Here is a 22,818-nt window from a genome sequence, read left to right as displayed (position 1 = left end):
ATTCTTGATTTGGATTGCCTTTGCACTTTTGTGGAAAATCAGTTGACCATGTATGTATGTGTGGGTCTATTTCTGGATTGTTTGTTCTGTTGTATTGATCTATGGGCCTGTCCTTTTACCAATACCATGATGTTTTGATTACTATATTTTTATAGTAAGTCTTGAAATCAGGTAATGTGAGTCTTCCAACTTTGTTCTTTGAAAACATGAAATATAAAGTTGTAAATTTAAAAATTTAAATGTATGATTGAGAGCCAATGCTTATTTATTTAGTTATATAAGAAATAGAATACTTGACTGGTGGAAAACTGTATGGTTTTTGATACTCCTGGTTTTAACATATATCTAAAAAGAAAATATCTGTAATACTTTAAAAGTAGTTTCTGTGAAACAGTACAAAACAATTGATGAGTGAAATTACTTTAGAATTAGCTGCTTCATGGCATACAAATGCTTATTCACAGTACCATTTTACTTTCCACGTTTGAGCTAACATTCATTTTAGAACTTGGGATTTGTAATACCAAGTATGTACTTGCTAGCTTTTCCTAAGAGCTGTGCCTAACCAGTTTGCTTTAGTGTAGAATAGCTATTTGTACCTGAGATCTAATTTTTTTTTCCTTTTCTTTTGTCAACAGGGCCATTTAAAAAAGTCCCTTATTTTAAAAAAACTTTATACTCTCATATCTTTTTGAAGGAATTCTTGTTAAAGAACTGGATTATTTAAGTATAATGCTACATATATATGCACAACAGTGTAGGTTACTGGCAAGAAGTAAAGTATCAAAATGTAATGCATAGTCATGAACTCACTGCTCAACCCAAGAATTGGAACATTACTTGCATCTAACTTTATACCTTCTATTCTGTTCCTCTGCTTCATGCCAAGAGATAACCACTATTTAGAATTTTATGCTTATCATTTCTGTGCTAGACTCCTACCTTAGTCACTTTTTGCCATTGGCTGTAGACTTTCTTGGGGAAGCAGCAAGTTTCCAAGAAAATATTGAAAACTTGAGCTTTTAAATTTGCTTTCCTTTGGGAATGTAGCTTCCATTAATTTTGACCTCTAGAGATGTTAGGTCACTGTTTAATGTAGTATCTTTTATGTCCACCAAACCCTAGTGAAAGATGTTTGGAGAATAAGATCTACTTTAGACAAATAATTTAAGTTTCTGGACCTGCTTTCTCTTCTGTAAAGGAAGAGAGTTGTTACAGATCATTTTTAAAAGCCCTTCAGATTCTGAATTCCTGTTATTTTAAATTTTGGTATTTATTACTTTTTTATAGTTTAGAAAAAGCCGAAAATTTATTTTGCCTCAGCGTTTTTCCTCTTTTCCTCTGAAATATTAACTTACAGGCTGTCAAAGGAATTATTTGTTAAAGAACCAGGTGTTATGAGTAATGTGGGGAGACATTTGCAATTTCATTTCCCCCTTTGAAATATATTTGAAAAATGGAAAGTCATGTATGTGACTTACATGTTTCTTACATGAAAAGAAACATAATCTTAGGATGAATACCCATGAACTAACTTCCCAAGCTGTATTAGTTATTTACTGCTGTGTAATAGATTACTTCAAATTTTGTGGATTAAAACAACAAGTATATATTATCTCACAGTTTCTGGGGTCAGGAATACTGTAAAGTGAAAGGTTCTTAGAGCTGCTCTTTAATTTACAGGGACTGTAAATGTCATCTTTGTCACTTTAAAATATAAAACTGTATTTTGTCCCTTCACAGTTAAAATTTACATTTATTTGATTCTTTAAAGATTATAAGATGTATTTACAAATCGTGTCTCCTTTGAGCCTTGCAACAACTTAGTAGAATAGGCAGGTAACGCATTTTAATTACCATCTTACAGATGCAGACACACGTCCAAGAGAGTTGAGCGCTGTGCTCAATGCCCTAAATTGCCTACATGGCAGGGCCAGCAGTAAAATCTAGGTGTTCATGCTCCTTGTGTAGTACCTTTCTGCTCTGTTAAGTTGCTCACAGAAGGTATGCAGCAGGAAAATATTTCTTACACTTTGTGACTCATCAGTAACGGTTGCAAGGTCCATTTTCCATCATCTTACTGCCATTACAGTTGTCAAGGCTGTTTTGTAGTTTTCTAGCTTCTGGGAGAGCAAAATAGTTTTGGGAATGAATGGTACCTAAGTTCATTATGCTATGTATGCCTTTGCTCACCAGTCTTTGCCAAGGCAGCTTTAACTTGTCTTCTAAACAGTATGTTACCCATCTTGGAAAGGTATATCTGATGCCTTGTATGTTAGAAGCCTGAATATATCCATTGGGATGAAAAGATTCTTCTAAAAGCCTTGGATGTTAATACTAATTACTTATGTATATCTAATTTTTTTCTTATTTATTTAAAAAGTCTCTGAACCTATAATTTTATAAGTGAGGAATTTTCAGAAAGTAAAATGATTGATTGAATATGTATATATTCTTATTGATAGATTTTTTTTTCTTTTTTTGGCTATTTATTTCAGATCTTCTGGAAGCTCTGAAGCCAGATTACGTGGCACCCCTGGTCCTCTGGCTTTGCCATGAGAGTTGTGAGGAAAATGGTGGCTTGTTTGAGGTATTCTGCACCTTTGCACTTTCTCCCAAAGCAATATTTGTGTAATTAAATATAAAAAATGATTCAAAAATCAGTATTTTCCAGTTGTTCACATTTGTAAAAATCTGCATCAGTTGGTATCACTTGTATATTTTTTAATATTATGTATTTGTTATAATTAAGGAACAAGTATGACTAATGTCCTTTTTTGAGAAAGTAACAGCAACTTTGTAAATTGTTCTTCCCTAGTTCTTCATTTCTGATATTCTTGTCAAATGAAAATGTGACTGGCTGGTTTGATGTGTTTAGTCAGATACAGAAAGTCTCATTTGGTTAGAGATGCTGAGTAGTAAAGTGAAGGGACAGAGGTGATGGTTTAAAGTCAGCCAGGCCAGGTTTTGATTTCTTGCTCTGGTAATTGCTGGCTCGCTGGAATATTGTACAGATTAACCTCCCTGAGTTTTAGTTTTCTTGGGGTTTTGTTGTGAGAACTGGAGATCATATTTTTAAACTCTTAGCATACCTAGCAGTCACCCCTCAATTTTAACTATTATATCAGTATAGCAGGAATTCAGTCTGGGTATGATAGATCAGTAAACACAAATTATTTGTATTAACTTTAAAAATAAACTTTGCTATGTTTCCCTATCGCAAAGCTTTACAAGTTTGCTATAAAAATAAAAACCACACATAATCCTACTATCCAGTGAGGTTCAGTTTTCACTCTATAATCAAAGTCCCTTTAGATTTCCTTATGCTGATTTATATATTTTTTGGTCCTCATTTGAGTTTGATCTCTTTTTTCTTTTCTAGCATAAACTGTTATATTTTAGACCACCCCCCTTTATTTGAGTCTCTGTGGTAATATAATAATAAACCTGTTGCATGCGGAATACATGACATCCAAAGATATTTCTTGGTAGCAAAATTACCTGGCTCAGTTTGAAGTGAATGATATATTAGCCTGATTTATTTGAATAAAAAGCTGTTTAGTAAATGAAAAACAGTCTACACCTGTCTATGCAGAGATAGGCACCTCTGCTTTCTTAATCACAGTCGTTGATTGTGAATTGTGGAAAATTAGAGGTGGAAAGAACTTTACAACTCTAGATTTACAGAAGAGAAATTTAATAATATCAAGCCATGTGGAGCTCCAAATTTGTTCTGCCTGTCTTTTATCTCATTAAGGAATTAAACAAAAATTCTTTGTCTTTTACATTTATATTTGTTATTAATTCTGTGAACAAAAATAATATATGCTTTTTGTAGAAAACTTCAAATATATAGGGGAGTTTATAGAGGAAAATAAAAATCACCCACATTACCACTATCGAGAGATAACTCCTATTAATATTTTTATGGATATTCTTTTCCAGTCTTTTATTAGATGTGCATTTTACACGAGTAGTCTTTTTATTTTAGGTATACAATTTACACACATACCCAGACATGCACAGATAACTAGGATAATGCTGTAGATGAAGTTTTGTATGTTGTTCTTTTAGTTTACTATATTGTGAACAGTTTTAGTAAGGGACATTTGCTGTGTGAGATTGAGTGCAAAATACAGTAAGAGCGGTGTGTAATATCCTGACTTAAACCTTGAATGTAAATTGACACTTTGTTTGCCAAGTTTTGATAGATATCTAGAGTGGCAGATAGAGATTTTTTGGATCAACTGGAGCTGTTGTTTCTAGCACCTGCGAGGAGTTTGCAGCTTGTTGCTTCACTCCCCAAATATGATAAAAGATGATATTTTTCTTGCCTGTTATCAGTACCACTGCCACTTTAACTACTCTGACAGCATCAAGGCCGATTGTCCTGTTAATATATGTAAAGGAATGAGTGATTAAAAAGCCATACCCTTGAGCGTAGAGCCACTGAGAAGTGTGCTGTCTGCTGGTACAGTTTCTTCTGTTATATGCATGTGGAACACTGTAGTTGTGGTGTTTGAAGATATGACAAACAGATTTTCTTACATCAGACATTTTCTTCTGAGGATTTCCTTGAATGGCTTCTAGAAAAAATACCATCTTTCTGGACGGTGATTAATGTATTTGGTCATTTGCCACATTTCTATATAAAGGTGTTTCATTAAAATGAGTATGTGTAGTTCATTAAGTCAAATCCTGGCTTTATTTTTCTTTGCTTTTTATTTTTTTTTATTCATTAAGTCTTTCTAGAAGGACATGTATTTCAAGTGATGTGCTGGGCAAATTTGGTATTTATATTGTTTAACCTTCATGGTTACTTCATGAAGAGTGTATTATTATCCTGATTTTATATAAGGGGAATCTTGAGTTTAGGGAAGTCAAATTATTTGACCAGGAATCAGACAGCTAGTCTGTAGAAGAACTGGTATCGCACCTTGGTTTCTGTGCAAAGTCATGCTTTTCTACTACATGCATTTCTGCTATATTGTGTTGCTTTATTTTTCTACTCTGATAACATGAATAGTGCAAAGTCATGCCGGCCAACGGAGTTTTGTAGAGCTGCATTATTTTCATCCATTGTCATCTAGCATTCTGATACTCGTAAAAAGATAGCTGCCTGTTTTGTTAATTTCATGAAAATTCTATTAGTAATTTCACATTAGATGGTATAACTTCTTCCTCCTCTTTTTGGTAGGTTGGAGCAGGATGGATTGGAAAATGTAAGTCCCTTTTGGTTTTTGGTTTGCCATACATTATTTCCATATCTTTAAACCTGCATATCCAGGTAGAGCTGGGTAAAGACCTTGTCAAATGCCGAACCATTGGATTTAGTGCACGCATAATCAAACTCAAACATTGTAATAGCAACAGGTCTTCTAAAACATGGAAGTTGTCCTGCAGGCCTGTGGTATTTTCAAGGATCTTTTCAGTTTTTTTCCTATTAGCAGTGCTTATTCAATATTTGTCCTGTCCTATTCAGAACTGGCTGTTTTTTCAGACAGCACAGTCTCTCTTTATATTGATGTTTGTCTTCCCATGTCTCCGGCACCCCACATGCTTGTTCAGCAGAGTAGTGAGTGGGAGGGAGGGCGTTTTTTGAAGATGGGAAGAGCTCTGTCCTAGGCAAGTTCTCCAATTCTCTCAGTGATTCTTTTCTTCTTTGGAGCATGAGACATCAGAAGGAGACAGTGGGGAATCACACTGGACAGCTTTCTAGAAGAGAAATTGCAGCTGATCTATAGAAATTATTCTCCTTCAGCCCAACAGTAAATTCATCTGGCTTAAGTCCTCTTTTCCCCCAGTTCTTAAACCTTGTGAGCTCCAGATTGGATAATTACTTTATGGTGTTTAAAAAAAATTGTGAACATTCCAATATCCCAATTCAAGTTTTCAGTTGGATGCTGGTATCAAAATTAATTGAATTATTTAAAAGGCTGCCATTACTGGATGACATTGTTACAACATATTGTAGACTATTATTAATGACTGTTCTCTAAGTTATGAAGTAACTTATTCAAACATTTTTAAGTGTCTTATGACATCTTTTAAGAAAGGAAGATCAGTTGTTGCAATAAAAGCTGTATATGGGACTTTATCAATAAGAAATCTCTAGAAGCTTCTGTCATTCCCCAGGACAAATCTTCGATTTAGTAATCATCAAAGTCTGACCATTCTGTTTAAATAAGGTTCTGTTTATTCCTCAGGCTTTTTAAAAAAGACACAATGTTAAAAATTATCTTCATGGAACTTATGCAGCAATGATGATTTTTGTGAATCTGGGCAATCTAGTTGACTTCCCATGGACAAGGAGGAAGAGCAAAGGGAGGAAACGGGAGAATTATGTGGGGTTGTCTGATATATTAATTTGATTATCTGGAGTCTTTGGCCTGTTATCACCACTAGTTTTCAGTTTTCTATTCAACAAAGCTCTACTCTGTTCTGTTACCTTAAAGTGTATTATCTAAGTGATCTGTGGTGATGAAGACAGTCTTTTGGTGTGATTATACATAATTTAACTTTCTGATTCAGCATTTCATCTTACCTTTAGTAGTATCTGGCATAGTCAGAGGAGGGAGAGGTTTTCCCTTCAGCTTCAAATATTAGAAAAAGAAATTTGACATCCTAATGGGTTTGTTATTCTTTTAAAAAAATTTTGTAGTAAAAATCTTTAGAAGTTAGAATCTTTTTTCCAAATTCCATTTTTCTTGAAGTTAAAAAAAAAAATTCAGGAGACTCATGAATTCTGCTTTCTGTCTCGCTCTTAAACTGTGTGTTCAGTATCTTAGTTTTGTTTCTATAACCAGCACGATGGGAGCGGACCCTTGGAGCCATTGTAAGACAGAGGACTCAGCCAATGACTCCTGAGGCGGTGAAGGCTAACTGGACGAAGATCTGTGACTTTGATAATGCCACCAAGCCTCAGAGAATTCAAGGTAAAGAGTCCCAAGTCAGTTCAGTCCTGGTTGGGGAATCAGAGGCAACAAAGCATTCTCTTCTCTTATGGAATTGTCTTCTTAATTGTGATAACTTAGATGCTCAAATCATCTAGAGCACATTTTCTGCTCCAGTAGGTATTAGAACTCTCCAATTTAAGGTATGTATGTTACTCCCACTGTCAGTTTTTCAGTTTTCTTATGATCCTGATTTTTTGGTATATGTGTGATGGAGAGGATGGTAGGAGGTGTTTACCCATTTGTGCTCAATGCATCTATTCCCCATCTGGTGGTTGGTTTCAAAGTCTTGCCTTATCTAATCACATGCTCCTTATCTGACCTGATTTTTCCTTATTTCCCCAAAAGTTTATTTAAGTCTTATATTATTTAGGCTTAGGTCTTTTCTCTCTAGTGAATAGATTTTGCTTTGTTTTAGCACTTTGTCTTTGCTACTGTTTCTCTGCCTTTCTAAGATGCCTCTTATTCCTTTTATCACCTCTGCTAATCTCGGTGCTTCTTTAGAAAAACTCAAGCCCCAGATGTTCAACAAAACCTCCCCAGATATTCTGGGCTTCATTGATCTCTTTCTTAGCTGAACTCTTACAACTTGAGCATCTAATCATGACTGCTTTCCACTGCTTTTGTTTCATAAGTGTGTGGTTTCTTAGCTGCATATTAAGTTCCTTTGGAGGCAGAGAATGTATCTTGTATGTCCTTTTGTATTTGGTGCTAGTATAGTGCTGAACTCATAGAAAGGATTTAGTAAATGCTTGTTACCTTGAATTATTGAATCATCTATGATATGCCACAGGAAGAGATGGCCAATAAAAGTCACATTATTTTTTCTAGTATAACTCACATATGTATATAGTATATGAAATTTAAAGGACCTTTCTGGGAAGGATCATGAATCAGGATTATTTTATAGAAAAATCTTTTTTTCCCTTCCTAGTATTATATTTAATGTTTGACAGAGGAATATATCTGAAAAATGACTTTTCTTTTTTTTTTTTTAATCCCAATGTTACTTTCCTGTCTGCTGGTACACTCACTGAAATATTCATTGTACTTTTCTCAATCAGAGGATAACATGATTGTTATGTCATTAGCGGTAGCATTTTCTGTATTCTTTTTTTTGATATTTGAGATAAATTTAGTCTCCGAATAGCAATCACCTATCAATGAAAATTAGGAAAAGGAAAAAGGAAGAAGTGTCTTAAAAACTCTTCTCTGAGGTCAGAATTCCATTTTATTGCCTTAAAAGTATTAGACTAATATAAAGAAAAAGCTAACAATGAACTATATAGTTATAAATGAAAAGATACCCCTAGTATTTGAAGTACAGTTAGAAAAAAAATCTTACACTTTCTGTAGAATCACGACTTTCCAAGCACCCATTTCACCATTCTCATTTTACAGATGATGGAACTAAATCCCAGAAAAGCTGAGTAAGTGGCCCAAGCTTTCTCAGTGTTTGAGCCAAGAGTTAACTCAGGTGGTCTGTCTTTGAGTGCAGTACCGCCGGCCTGTACCGAGGTTACTTTCAGTTAAATAGCCTCCCATCTAGGCAGCAGCCTAAATGGGGTGGTAAGAGGAAGATTGGTAGGCAAGAAACCTACCTAGTGTCACCAGGAATGGCAGAGAGCCCTGGTCATCTCACATTCTGTAGTTTAGTTATAGTTTTTGTCTGAGTTTAGAAGGAGGTTTGTTAGAAAGGTCCCAGAGCTTTTGGAACCTTATGGCATATGTGGATACTCTGTGAATCTCCTTTATTAACCTTTCAGACCCCAGAATAGCAGCTTCTGAATTCTGTCCATAGTCACTGGTCATAATGGTGGTTTTCTCTGGAAAAATTTTCAGTAATATTTTCTGAGCAAGTTACCTGTACAGAGACCTGGGGGGTAATCTTGACATTGTTGCATCCTGGAGGAGGAGTGATGGTGGGGAGAGAAGGAAAATTAGTTGTCCCTCCACCAGATGGAAATTGCACATCTGTGGACAAGGATCCGACTTTACAGAGTTGTAAAAATCACTCAAAGACTGCAAAGCTCAGAGCCTCTTTGGAATCATAACGTGGGGAGAGTATGTTGGAAACACCCAGTTATCTTTGGTTTGTTCAGAGTCTCACGATTTTTTCCTGCAATAGCCTGACATCGTACAGTCAGTTCATGAATGCCAGCGAAGGTTCTGCAGCAGGCTTGCTGGATGTTATAGGAATGATTGTCTAAAGCATTGTAGCTTTTCTTAGTCACGTCTGTAACAAAAGCTTTTTTTTTTTTTTTTTTGGAAATAGCTTACATTTATTTGGATTTCACCAGGAGAATATTAGCTCTTTAGGATATTTGAAAGATGATGCTTTTATGATCTTTATGTAATAGGTTTACCAAAGCACTCTGTCTTATTTAAATTCCAGTGATCCTAAAGAGAAAATTCAGTTCGTTCATCCTTATTTATCCTGAAGTTGATTGACTTGAATCATTCATGATTTAAATTTTTTTTCAGTACAAATGAAATATAGTTCAACTATATAGGAAAAATCTGGAAGTTTGTCCTGTGGGTCACTATTTCAATAGCACTGTAAAATAACTGGCTAGATATTTCACATATGCAGATGCTCTTCCCACACCCTAGTGGGACTGATTTTTCTTTTAATTAATTTTTATTGGAGTATAGTTGATTTACAATGTTGTGTTAGTTCCTGCTGTATAGCAAAGTGAATCCATTATACGTATACATATATCCACTGTTTTTTAGATTCTTTTCCCATATAGGTCATTATAGAGTATTGAGTAGAGTTCCCTGTGCTATACAGTAGGTTCTTATTAGTTATCTATTTTATATATAGTAGTGTTTATATGTCAATCCCAGTCTCCCAATTTATCCCTCCCTGTCTCCCTCTCACTTGGTAACCATAAGTATGTTTTCTACATCTATAACTCTGTTTCTGTTACGTAAATAAGTTCATTTGTACCATTTTTTTAGATTCCACATATAAGTGATATCATAGATATTTGTCTTTCTCCTTCTGACTTCACTCAGTATGACAATCTCTAGGTCCATCCATGTCACTGCAAATGGCATTATTTCATTCTTTTTTTATGACTGAGTAATATTCTATTGTATATATGTACCACATCTTTATCCATTCGTCTGTTGATGGAAAAAAGCATTATTATTGTTATTTATTCTTTCTTTTTAGACTCAATTGACGGTATAATTGAAGCTCTAAATAAAATAGATTCAGATGGAGGAGTTTCGGCAAATCATACCAGTAATGTGACATCAACAGCTACATCAGGATTTGTAAGTGGAAGAGAAAGCCTAACGCTTTGCCTTCTTTGGAGACTTTTTTCTTTTCTTTCCTTTTTTTCTTTTTTCTTTTCTTTTATGCAAAAAATGCTTTTCCAAGCTATTAATTTATTGTTAAATAGGAAAGGTGAGTGACCATAAAACTTTATAGAACATGTAATGAATGTTTATAAAATTTGAATGAACGTAAAGCTAAAATATTAAATGTAACTTTTACTTTCTCTTCTTCAGTGTAATAAACAAGCGTATTTTTTGGTTTTTGGAGCATTTTTGATAATCGTCCTTCAGTCACTTTCTAACTCTTTAGAAAAGGATATTTAACTTAGTGCCTCTTTTGAGTCATTTCTTTTAAGGAAAAGCATTGACAGATTGTATTTTGGAAATATTTCAACATGGCTGCAAGTAAAAAGTCTCCCATTGTGTCAGAAATTCTAAGAGAGCTGTGGTTATAGCTCTTGTGAAGTTTGCTGATTAACTATGTCCAGTACTTCTTTTTTTTTAAAAAATTATAGTGCATAAATAATAAGAAATAAGTCATTTGACACATTCAGTTGTGGTGTTTTGTGACTCAGGGGAGACATAGTGATGAAATAAACAATCTAATTGTAACCCTGAGAATATGATCAGTTTATAAATGTGATTTTACTTTAGAGTAGGGGTTGGCAAACTTTTTTGGTAAAGGGCCAGATGGTAAATATTTTAGGCTTTATGGACCACGTACTGTTTCTGACACATAATCTTCTTTTTCTTTTTTTAGACCACTCTTAAAAAAATGTAAAAACCATTCTTAATTCTCAGCTGTTGTTTGCTGACTCTTGCTTTAGAATGAAAGTGATCAAAAATTGGACATGATTCTTTTAGAACCTAACATATGCTTCACAAATTAGTTAGGCATGTCATCACTAAATAGAAAAATACAATATCCAATTAGATAAAGGACAGTCCTGGGTAGGAGCTTATGGTAAAATCTAATTATAACCAAAACCATTATGAGGGAGTCTGATTTACAAGCATTAAGCAGTGTTTTGCTCATCTGTTTCTACTGACTTTTATAAAATAGATCTTATAGAGCCATTCATTATCCCTGTTTATAATAAGTTTTTTATTTTTTGTAATTTTGAGTAGCTAACAGTCACTGTATTAATAGGCTTTTCCATCATCAGAGACAGGAAAGTTGAAAATGAGATATACTATCTGTTAACAAGAAGCGGGCAAGAAAAAAGTACTTATTTGTAAATGAAGTCTTTTTCCATACATTATAATTGATTTTATTTAAAAAATATAGTGAAACAATTATGATACCCTATCAGATTTAGTAAAATGACATTCTATTCACAAAGCTAAGTATGTAGCAGTTAATAGTTTTGAAAAGTCAGAAATTTAAAGATTTGACAAGAATATCAGTGAAAAAAATAACTTTCTACAATTGTTCCATAGGCTGGAGCTATTGGCCATAAACTTCCTCCATTTTCTTCTTCTTATACGGAACTGGACACTATTATGTATGCCCTTGGAGTGGGAGCATCTATCAAGGAACCGAAAGATTTGAAATTTATTTATGAAGGGAGTTCTGATTTCTCCTGTTTGCCTACCTTCGGAGTTATTCTAGCTCAGAAATCTATAATGGGTGGAGGATTAGCAGAGATTCCTGGGCTCTCAGTCAACTTGGCAAAGGTATGCATAATAAGAAACCTTTATTTTGCTCTTCTTCTCTTTCTTTAAATATGATTGGTAAATGTCACATGCTGTGTATGTGTGTGTGTGTGTGTGTGTGTGTGTGTGTGGTGTCTTAATACAATAGTTTATAGTGGTGGATTCAAGGATAAAGATTTAGCATGTCTTTTGATTTTTCTTAAAAAGAAAAAAAGGGTAGAGAGTTAGTTGAAAAGGCAAGCAAAAAGAAGACAACAATAATTATATACAGTCCATAACCCTGGCATAATGTTATTAATTCTCTCTCTGCCATTACATGCTATTTGACCAAGGGTAAATAACTTCTCTAAGCTTCAGTTTCCTTATCTATAAAGTGGGTATGATAATCCTCACCTGACGATAGTGATGAAGGAGCAAGAGTGAAGAATATTTGAAGCAGAGAGAACAGGTGTAAAAGGCCTGGAGGCAGGTGCATACTTACCTTGTTTTTGGAACAGCAAGGGGGTTGATACAGCTATAGAATGAGCAAGGGGGCAGTGGTAGCAGAAGAGGGCCTTGTAGTCATCGTAAGAATTTCACCTCATACTCTGATTAACATGGGAGGCCATTTGTAGTGCTTTGAACTGAGGAGTGGTATGATCTGGCTATGTTCACTCACAGGCTCATTTTTGCTCCTCTGTGGAGAATAGATTTATGGGAGCCAAGCATGGAAGCAGGGAAACCAGTTTGGAGTTGATTATGGTAATTCCAGCACTAGTCTGGATATGCATGGACAGAAAGAGGAGTCAAGGAAGAAGGTTTTTGGTCTGGTTAACTGGGATGATATATATGCATATATACCCATATATTTAGAATTAATTATGTACAATGTATTTAACATGTATAGTAGTAGTAACATGTATGATATATTACTATGTATAATAAAATAGATATATACAGTTACTTTAAGGTGGGGATGATCAGGAGTTGGTTTTGGACAGATTTGAGATGCCTAGTACACATTCAAGTGGAGGTATACAGTGGGCAGTTAAATATGTGAGTTTAGAGTTTGCGGGGGAGCCCCTACTGGGATTGGTAGCATTTAAGTGAGATTTAAAGACATGAGGCTGGGTGAAATCACCCATGTGTGAACGTAAGTAGAGAAAAGCCTGAGTTTGGTGAGAGGTGAGAGGTGGAAGAGATGAGGAGGAGTGAGCAAGAGAGACTGGGAAGGAGTGGCTGGTGAGGTATGAGGCGTATCAGGAGAGTGTGGTATTTGAGAAGCAAAGTGAATAAATGGTTTCAAGAAGGGAGGAGCAAACAATTGTGAGAAGGCTTTGGGGTTATTTTATTTCTTGAAGTGAGGGTCAGGCCATGAGTCCAGTTGATAACTGTTGAATCGTAGACTTTTGAACTGATTTCTGTGATTTTGACTGATTGGAGAACCCATTTACTGGAGGATCGATTAGCTCATTGCTGCTCTGAGTCTATGAGAATCTACGGTTATTTTATTAAAGTATTCGATGAAGTTGGGAGGGAGGCAAGGAATAGATGCCAGGCAGTTTGTTGTTTTAGTCACTCTCCCATGGTATTTGTTGCATACAGTTCTTCTGTTTGGGTAATGTCAGTACAAACAATTAAAGTAAATGTTTCAGAATTCTTCCTCAGAGTTGGAAGGAGTTGGAAATCATGAATAGTGTTCAAAATCTGTCACTGGGAATGATAGCCGTCTTGGGATTTGAATCCCAGTCTTCCTAACCTTGAGCTTCCAGGTCGTATGATAGTGAGGCAGTCTTTCATTTGTCCTCCCATCACTACCCTCACCCCTTTTCTTTTTCCCTTCTGGGTTCTGAGGAAGACTGGGAATTAAACTGTCCCATAGCAGTTGAGTGTGGTCATTCGGATATATGGGTCAGGTTTTGTTTTTACTGTCCTATTGTATTCCTACATATATTTTTATATTCTTGCTTTGATACATTGAAGTTAAGTGGCTCTGATGTTGCACGGGGTCTTTAGTATTTACTCTTACACTAAGGAAATGTTGACATTGGCAGTGCTTTTACTTGACTGTGGTTGTAAGATTTATATTAATGTTTTGGTTGTGTCATTTGTATTTGGCAGGTGTGACCTGAAATTACTTTACTAGTACTGACCTATTTGTTCATTTTTATTCAATAGATATTTATTGGATACCTGCTGTGTTCCAGGCGCAGTGACGAGCACTGGAAATACGCCTAGTTTAGTGTCTCCATTGGCAAATAATCCACAGTTATCAGTCAACAAAAATTTATGAATGTCAAGAAAGAACACAAATGTATCTTTTCTATTCTAGAGAGCTGACAGTCTTTAGATTGGGGGACTGATTATTTCTGAATCATATAATTAAGAAGTGGGAGCCAATTTGAGACAGATAGTTTGGGGGAAGTAGTCGCGTGAACGTGTGGACAGTGAAATGCCACTTGTGATTAGCGGTATCCACAGAAGAAGCTGTGGAAAAAGAAAGTCTACTAATAAAATTTTGCTTACCCTAACGTAGGTTCTTCATGGGGAGCAGTACTTGGAGTTATATAAACCACTTCCCAGAGCAGGTGAGTTCTTGATGGTTTTATTTTCTGACTAACCTTCCAAACTGTGTCAATGTGTTAAACTGGCATAGAGCAACCTAAATAAACTATATTATAAGTTATTCATGTGCATGTCAGCCATTAGAGTAGATTGATGTTAACTAGTACCTATTTTGGTTGCCTTAAACTTTGTCCTATTTGAATAGTCTTATTTAATAAATTACTTCAAAATACTAAACATCTGGTCAACAATTGAAAGGAGCATATTCTGTGTGTGTCCTAAACTTAGTGATTGTGTATAATCAGTTATGATTCCCATGAATATGATTCTTCATTCTTTTCTCAGGTATTTGTGTTGGTACTGTTTTTCATAACGCAAACAATGTTAAAAGATACAGAATGTCTTGTAATTAACTTTTTTCTGTTTTCTTTTAGAGTAAGTAAAACCAAGGCTGTCTTAATAATCAGTTTATTTTTCTCAATAATATCTTACTTGTTTAGTAAATCTTCTCATTATCTTTTCACTTTACTTTGATATGTTTGTTTTATGTTGCTACTCTGATGTCAGAATATTAATTATATACTGACCATGTAAGGTGGTAAAATAAAAAAAAAGTCTTTTTCATTTCACATTATATAATGTAGAGGTCAGCAAATAGCTAGAATTGTGCTTTAATTTTTTTTGAGATTAAAAAAAAATTCGTATTGCTTAATGCTGAATAATTCTGTTTCAGTGTTAGTGTTACTTGTTTCTGGTTGTTTTTGTAGTTCTTCGCTGTTTTTTTCTTCTTCTTTTAGTTTTTTCCTTTGTGGTTTCATGCTTTTCTTTTGCTTGTGTTCATTTCTCTTTTGTTTTTGAGTATCTGTTGTAGATTTTTGATTTGTGGTTACCATGGGGCTCATAGATGTTGATCTATGACTGTGTTTATTTGTTTTAAACCAGGTAGTCCCTTAAGTTCAAACACATTTTAAAAGCTCTACATTTTTTACTCGCTTCCCCCATACTTTGTGTTTTTTTTTTTTTAATTAATTAATTTTTATGGCTGTGTTGGGTCTTCGTTTCTGTGCAAGGGCTTTCTCTAGTTGTGGCAAGCGGGGGCCACTCTTCATCACGGTGTGCAGGCCTCTCACTATCACGGCCTCTCTTGTTGTGGAGCACAGGCTCCAGATGCGCAGGCTCAGTAATTGTGGCTCACGGGCCCAGTTGCTCCGTGGCATGTGGGATCTTCCCAGACCAGGGCTCGAACCCGTGTCCCCTGCATTGGCAGGCAGATTCTCAACCACTGCGCCACCAGGGAAGCCCCTATACTTGTGTTTTTGATGTCATAGTTTACATCTTCATGTTTATCCCTTTACTGATTATTGTAGTTATACTTGATTTTACAATTTTTTTTGTTTTAGTCGTTGTACTAGCTTATTTAAGTGGTTGAGCCTCAGCCTTCCCTATATATTTGCCTTTACTAATGGGATTTTTTCTTTTCTATAGATACTTAATTCTTGTTATAGCTTTTTCTTTTCCACTTAGAGAAGACCCTTTAACATTTCTTTTAGGGTTGCTTTAGTATTGATGCTTATTCAAGAAGTTCTTTATCTCCCCTTCAATTCTGAAGGATAATCTTGCTGGGCAGAGTATCCTAAGTTGTAGGTTTTGCCCTTTCAGCACTTTAAATATACCATGCCACTCCCTTCTGGCCTGCAAAGTTTCTGCAGAACAATCAGCTGATAGCCTTATGGGCATTCCCTTGTATATGCTCTTTGTTTTTCTTTTGCTGCCTCTAGAATTCTCTCTTTAAGTTTTGCCATTTTTATTATGATATGTCTTGGTGCGGGTCTGTTTGGATTCATCTTGTTTGGGACCCTCTGTGTTTCCTGTACCTGGCTATCTGTTTCCTTCTTCAGACTTTGGAAATTTTCAGCCATAATTTTCATTGAATATATTTTTACCCCCTTCTCCCTTTCTTCTCCTTCTGGGACCCCTATAATGGAAAGTTGGTATGCATGATGTTACCCCAAAGATCCTTTAAAATGTTCTCATCTTTTTTCTTTTTGCTGTTCTGATTGGGTGATTTCCATTTTCTATCTTCCAGATCACTTATGTGTTCTTCTGTATCACCTAGTGTGCTGTTAATTCCTTTTAGTGTGTTTTTCTTTTCAGTTGTTGTATTCTTCAGTTCTGATTGGTTCTTTTTAGAATTTTCTAGCTCCTTGTTAAAACTCTCACTGTAGTCAGCTATTCTTTTCCATAATTCAGTTAGCATTCTTATTACTAATGCTTTGAATTCTTTATCTGGTAAATTGTTTATTTCTATTTCATTAGTTGTTTTTTTCAGGAGTTTTCTCTTGCTCTTTCAGTGGAAACAGATTCCTCTGTCTTTTCATTTTGCTTATCTATTTCTTTATCTATTGAAATTTGGTGAAATAGTTACCTATGGTGGTCTTGAAGGGGTGTTCTTTTGTGGGCATGTCCCTATACAGTCTGCATGTGCCCAGTGGCATTGATGGGAGAGCTGGATTTGATGTGAGCACAACTTATGTCTTTTCTCAAGGTGTGCTGGCAGCTGTCATCTTGGTAGGGGGTGGGGCTGGAGATGGAGGGGTAGGGCCAAGCCAGATGTTAGGTAGAGCTTCCCCTCTGCTTAGTGGCTGTTACCCCACTATTTGGTGCGGGGGCAGGTCCCAAGTTGCTGGAGCAGAAGCCCTGAGGGTCGGGTCTGAGCTGGCTAAGTTTCCTTTAAGTGTGTGCTTCCCCCCGCTCCCAGCACTGGCACCCTTACTCCAGAGGGGAGCAGTGGTGGAGCAAGAGGGGCAGGTGTGGGTAATCAGTGACGGTCAGAGCATGGTTTTGTTTTGTTTGTTTGTTTTTTTTAACATCTTTATTGGAGTATAATTGCTTTACAATGGTGTGTTAGTTTCTGCTTTATAACAAAGTGAATCAGTTATACATATACATATGTTCCCATATCTCTTCCCTCTTGCATCTCCCTCCCTCCCACCCTCCCTATCCCACCTCTCTAGGTGGTCACAAAACACAGAGCTGATCTCCCTGTGCTATGCGGTTACTTCCCACTAGCTATGTATTTTACGTTTGGTAGTGTATATATGTCCATGCCACTCTCTCACTTTGTCACATCTTACCCTTCCCCCTCCCCATATCCTCAAGTCCATTCTCTAGTAGGTCTGTGTCTTTATTCCCGTCTTGCCACTAGGTTCTTCATGAGCCTTTTTTTTTCCCCCCTTAGATTCCATATATATGTGTTAGCATACAGTATTTGTTTTTCTCTTTCTGACTTACTTCACTCTGTATGACAGACTCTAACTCCATCCACCTCACTACAAATAACTCCATTTCGTTTCTTTTTATGGCTGAGTAATATTCCCAGAGCATGGGTTTCGTTTGGCATGGCCACCATCAGAGATCTGGGGCCCCTGTGCAGCCACCAGTAATTGCTGCCCGCTCACTGCTCAGTTGCCATGTAGAGTTTGAACCTCCTCAGTGTCTCATGGCTGAGCCTTTTCCTCAATCATGGCAGCCCAGAGTGTGAAGCTGCGACATGAGGCACATGGTGCTGGCGTGTTCTCTCAGCTCAGGCTGGGGACCAGGGCAGTCGTAGGAAACCAGTCAGCTACCCAAGTGGTTTCAGTCTGCCCTCTCTGCCCTGCCTCAGGGGCACGTAAGTGTTCACGTGCTCCCGGAGTCCAGGCTTCCCACAGCCCTCCTGTTAATCCCACTGGCCCTCCAACCAGCCAAGGGGACTCGTGTTCCCCTTGTTGGACACCAGGGCTGGGGCGCCCAATGTGTGGCTTGAACTGCTCACTCCCCAGGGAAGGTCTCTTCCCGTGTAATCTCCTTTTTCCTCTGAGTCCCCTCTCAGGGACACAGGTCCTGACCTGATCGCTTTTCTTCCCTTTCTACCCAATTACCGGTGGGTCTTTCTTATAGTCTTGGTTGTACAGGTCTTTCTGTTAGTCTGCACTTAGTTTTCGGTGAGAATTGTTCTACATGTAGATGTATTTTTGATGTGTTTGTTGGTGGGGAGGTGAGTTCCGTGTCCTCCTGCTCCACTGTCTCAGTTTGAGTCTTCAGTTTAGTGTTACAGCCTAAGTTTTCACACAGCCCTTTTTTTAATCTGAGGCAGTGTGCAGTGTGTGGTCAGGTGAAGAAGTTTGGCTTTTATTTTAAAGACAATAGATAACCACTGAAGGACTGAAAGGAGAGAATTATATGATCAAACATGGATTTTAGAAAGCATCAACTCTGGCTCATGTTTGTAATGCTTGGATTTTAAGGGAATGAGATAGAGAGAAGGAGATTTTCTAAGAGACTGTTGTAATAATCTAGGTTAGAGACCGTGGTTGATTGAATAGGATTGTGGGCATGGGGATGGATATAAGTGGAGAAATTATAGAGATATGTAGGGAGTGGGCTTGGTGTTTGATTGGATGTGGAGTTGATCACCTGAGGAGGTCACCAGCAATTTGACAATGAATATTTATTGATTACTTCCTAACTTCTAAACTTTCTGCTAGGGTTGTGAATAAATGGAGAATGGAAGTAAATCTGGACTCTGCCCTCACGGAGCATATAACCTAGCTGGTGGGGAGGGCAGCCAATAGTCAAAAAGCCACACAAATAAATGTACACTTGCAACTATATGTGATAAACATTACAGATGAAACATACGTGATACCATTAGAACTTAAAATAGAAGGATTTGGCATAATCAGGTTGGTAATCAGGTTGACTTTGGGAAAAAATAACTTCAGACGTAATAGGAGAGCATGTTTTAAAGTTGGTCAGAGTGGACATGTAGGTACCTGGTTAGAAGTCTGTTGTGGTAGTTCAAATGAAATGATGGTAGCTTAGGCTAAGGTGGTGGTGGAGAGATGGAGAGAAGTGGGAGAAGCAGAGAGAGATTTAGGAGGTGAAAGTGACAGCAATCTAGTTATCCTTAGCGTTTCTTTTACCATCTTTCATACCCAGGCGGGTACCAAGTTCTTTGATTCTCTCCCTTCAATACATTTAGAATCCTATTTCTGTCCCCCTCACTTTGACCACCATCATCTCTCACTTTCTAAGTGTTCTCTCTGCCTCCATTCTTTTTTTTTTTTTTTTAAAGAGATTGGAGTTTATTTATTTATTTATTTTTGGCTGTGTTGGGTCTTCGTTTCTGTGCAAGGGCTTTCTCTAGTTGCGGCAAGCGGGGGCCACTCTTCATTGCGGTGCACGGGCCTCTCACTATCGCGGCCTCCTGTTGCAGAGCACAGGCTCCAGACGCGCAGGCTCAGTAATTGTGGCTCACGGGCCCAGCTGCTCCGCGGCATGTGGGATCTTCCCAGACCAGGGCTCGAACCCGTGTCCCCTGCATTAGCAGGCAGATTCTCAACCACTGTGCCACCAGGGAAGCCCTCTGCCTCCATTCTTGCTCCCTTCAGGTCTGCTCATCTCACTGCAGCCAGAATATTATTTCCAAAATGCAAGTGTATTTGTCACTTCCCTGTTAAAAACCCCAGATGGCTGTTCATAGACTTCAGGACGAAGTCAGAAACTTTTCATATAATTTAGCTCCTCCCAGTCTCTGCATACTCAAGTCTTGCCACATACTTAGACACTGTTTTATGAGACAAGGGTCATGCTGAAGTTTCTGGCTTGGCAGTTGGGTGGATAGTACCATTCATTCGTATAGGGAACAAAAGAGAAAAACAGGTTGGAGAAAAAGATTATGAGTTCACTCTCAAATAATTGTTAATCCATCAAGACATTACCAGTTAAATAATGGAACAGTCCCTAAAAGAACAGAGTAGTTAGAAAGAAACACTGTCTAACTGAAGCCCATAGAGATTTGAGAAGGAATGGGGTAGATGGTGTTGGCTGTATGCTTAACAAGTGTTCATTGAATGATTGAAAATTGTTACTTTTTACAACCTAATGTATCAGAATTATTGATGTTTCAAATTTGGTGACTCAGGTATTCTGATTGTTTTTAATGTTTATGATTCAACATTATATTGAAAATTATTCTAAATCATGATTTTTTAGCTTTGCTGAACTTACAGTGGAAGTTATGTTAATTTCTCTCATGTCTTCATATAACTTATGGTCTTTAAAACAGTCTCCTTATTTATTTATGTATTATTTATTTATTTACTTTCCATTTTTAGGAAAATTAAAATGTGAAGCAATTGTTGCTGACGTCCTGGATAAAGGATCCAGTTTAATAATTCTTATGGATGGTAACTTATTTCTAGTTCTTATAATAATATTGTTAGATTCATAGGCTTTGTATGTAACATAATACTTTATCACAGAAGTTGATTAATAAGTTTCTATTTATCTTCCAATTGTGAGAAAGCAAGATTAGTGTTCTAAAAATTCATAAGCTTTTTTAGAAAATACGGGAGGAGGGGGTGGAGTAGATTGGGGTAGAGGTCCAGAGAGTGGGACATTTCAGGAGATTTGTAACAACATAACCAAAGCACAGAGGTGAGAAATGTAGCTGGTATAGCAAACATAGAGGAGAATTATGCTTCCTAGAGTATGTTTTTTGGCAGGAATGAATACATAGACTGCCCTCAGTTGATAATTAGGCTATGTTGTAGATACTCTTTTCTGTGTTAGCTCTTTGGAACTTCAAACGTATTTGACCCCTGAATCATTCTTATAAATGGTAGTTAGGTTCTTAACCTTGCACATTCAAACCTATTGAACTTAAAATGGGGTTTAAACACCATAACCACATTTTATTTGCAGTGGAAAAAAAGATGATAGTAGTTTAATGAATGTTGAAATACTAGTAACTAAACATAAGCCAAAGATACATTGCTTAGAATTTATTTGTTTTAAAGTTTAAGAACAATAGAAATAGATAAACATTATAAAAAATTTTGGACATAACAGTGGAAAGTTTTTGTCTGGTATTTGGAATGTAGGCTTTATCATTTTTGTTCTAAATACATAGGAGGTTATACTGAATATGTTGTTTTGGAACTTGCCTTGTTTTTACTTAATAATATATTGAGAACATTTTTAATGCTCTTAAATATTTTTCCACTACATTGTTTTTGTTAACTCATAGTTTACAAAGTAAACTATGTATTTCATCATAGACACATAGAACATGTGTCTGTTCTCTCTCTTTCCCTCTTCCTCCTTACCCCTCTTCTTTCTTTTTTAAGGTTTTGGTATTTTCTTACCACTCCAAATATTGGCTAACATTTGGCTGGAACTCTCCTGGTTTTCTTTTAGTCTTCTCACCATTCTACCAAATGTCTACCACAAAAAAGTTTTGCAGTAACCTTAGCTTTAATTTTTACTATTCTTTCTTGATCTACTCCATTTATTTAGCTATAGCTTGGTAATGGGTAATAATGTATTACAAGTTGTAGATAAAATATAGATGAAATTAGATATCCAATTTTCTGTGTAATAAGGATAAAAGTCTTATTTTAAATGCAAATCACCATGACTTCCCTTATTTTTTGTTATAATTATATTTTTCCTTATTATACAATTCAAAATCATATTCCTAGTTTTATAGTGCTGGTGATTTAGGTGATGCTCAAACTGTCACCAGGAAAGTAGTCAGTAGAAAGAGGGACAGCTGTCTTTCATTCATTACTTGCTTACTTATTCACTAACTTGCTCAGTCACATCGTTTGTTCATTGATTTACTAATTAATTTAATACATATTTATTAGGTACCTTTTCTGTCCCAGTTACTATTCTAATTGCTGGAAATATGATGGTGAGCAAAAAAGCCGTGATCCTGCCCTCCTGAAGCTTATACCTTCATTCTCACTTATTTCTTCTTTTACATTCCAGGCTCTATTGAGGACTTCAGCAGAATGTTTGAAAATTTGGGAGTGTGGTTATCTGTATTTTATTTTAATTTTTTAATTTTATTGAATTATTGAATTTTAGTGGATTTACAATGTTGTGTTAAATTCTGCTGTACAGCAAAGTGATTTAGTTATACATATATACATACTTTTTCGTATTCTTTTCCATTATGGCTTATCACAGGATATTGAATATAGTTCCCTGTGCAATACAGTAGGACCTTGTTGTTTATCCATCCTATATATAATAGTTTCCATCTGCTAATCCCAAACTCCCAATCCATCCCTCCACCACCTTCCCTTCCCTTCCCCTAGGCAACCACAAGTCTGTTCTCTATATCTCTGAGTCCGTTTCTGTTTTGTAGATATGTTCATTTGTGTCATATTTTAGATTCCACATATAAGTGATATCATATGGTATTTGTCTGTCTCTTTCTGACTTCTCTTGGTATGATAATCTCTAGGTGCATCCATGTTGCTGCAGATGGCATTATTTCAGTCTTTTTTATGGCTGAGTAATATTCCAGTGTGTGTGTGTTTGT

General features: G+C 36.3%; 1 protein-coding gene across 1 annotated transcript in view; it reads left to right on the top strand.

The window, feature by feature from the left end:
* Window positions 1-22,818, top strand: part of LOC130707165 (peroxisomal multifunctional enzyme type 2-like) — a 49,635-nt gene that overhangs the window by 10,749 nt on the left and 16,068 nt on the right. Inside the window, exons 7-13 of the mRNA XM_057540383.1 lie at window positions 2,499-2,590; window positions 5,198-5,222; window positions 6,807-6,935; window positions 10,135-10,238; window positions 11,682-11,918; window positions 14,413-14,464; window positions 20,600-20,671. Coding sequence (XP_057396366.1) covers window positions 2,499-2,590; window positions 5,198-5,222; window positions 6,807-6,935; window positions 10,135-10,238; window positions 11,682-11,918; window positions 14,413-14,464; window positions 20,600-20,671 — 711 coding nt within the window. The remainder of the gene's footprint in view (window positions 1-2,498; window positions 2,591-5,197; window positions 5,223-6,806; window positions 6,936-10,134; window positions 10,239-11,681; window positions 11,919-14,412; window positions 14,465-20,599; window positions 20,672-22,818) is intronic.

The sequence above is a fragment of the Balaenoptera acutorostrata genome, chromosome 2, assembly GCF_949987535.1.
Source record: "Balaenoptera acutorostrata chromosome 2, mBalAcu1.1, whole genome shotgun sequence".
Lineage (NCBI taxonomy): Eukaryota > Metazoa > Chordata > Mammalia > Artiodactyla > Balaenopteridae > Balaenoptera > Balaenoptera acutorostrata.
Note: the sequence above shows the minus strand (reverse complement) of the source record. Positions and strands in the feature narration are given on the sequence as shown.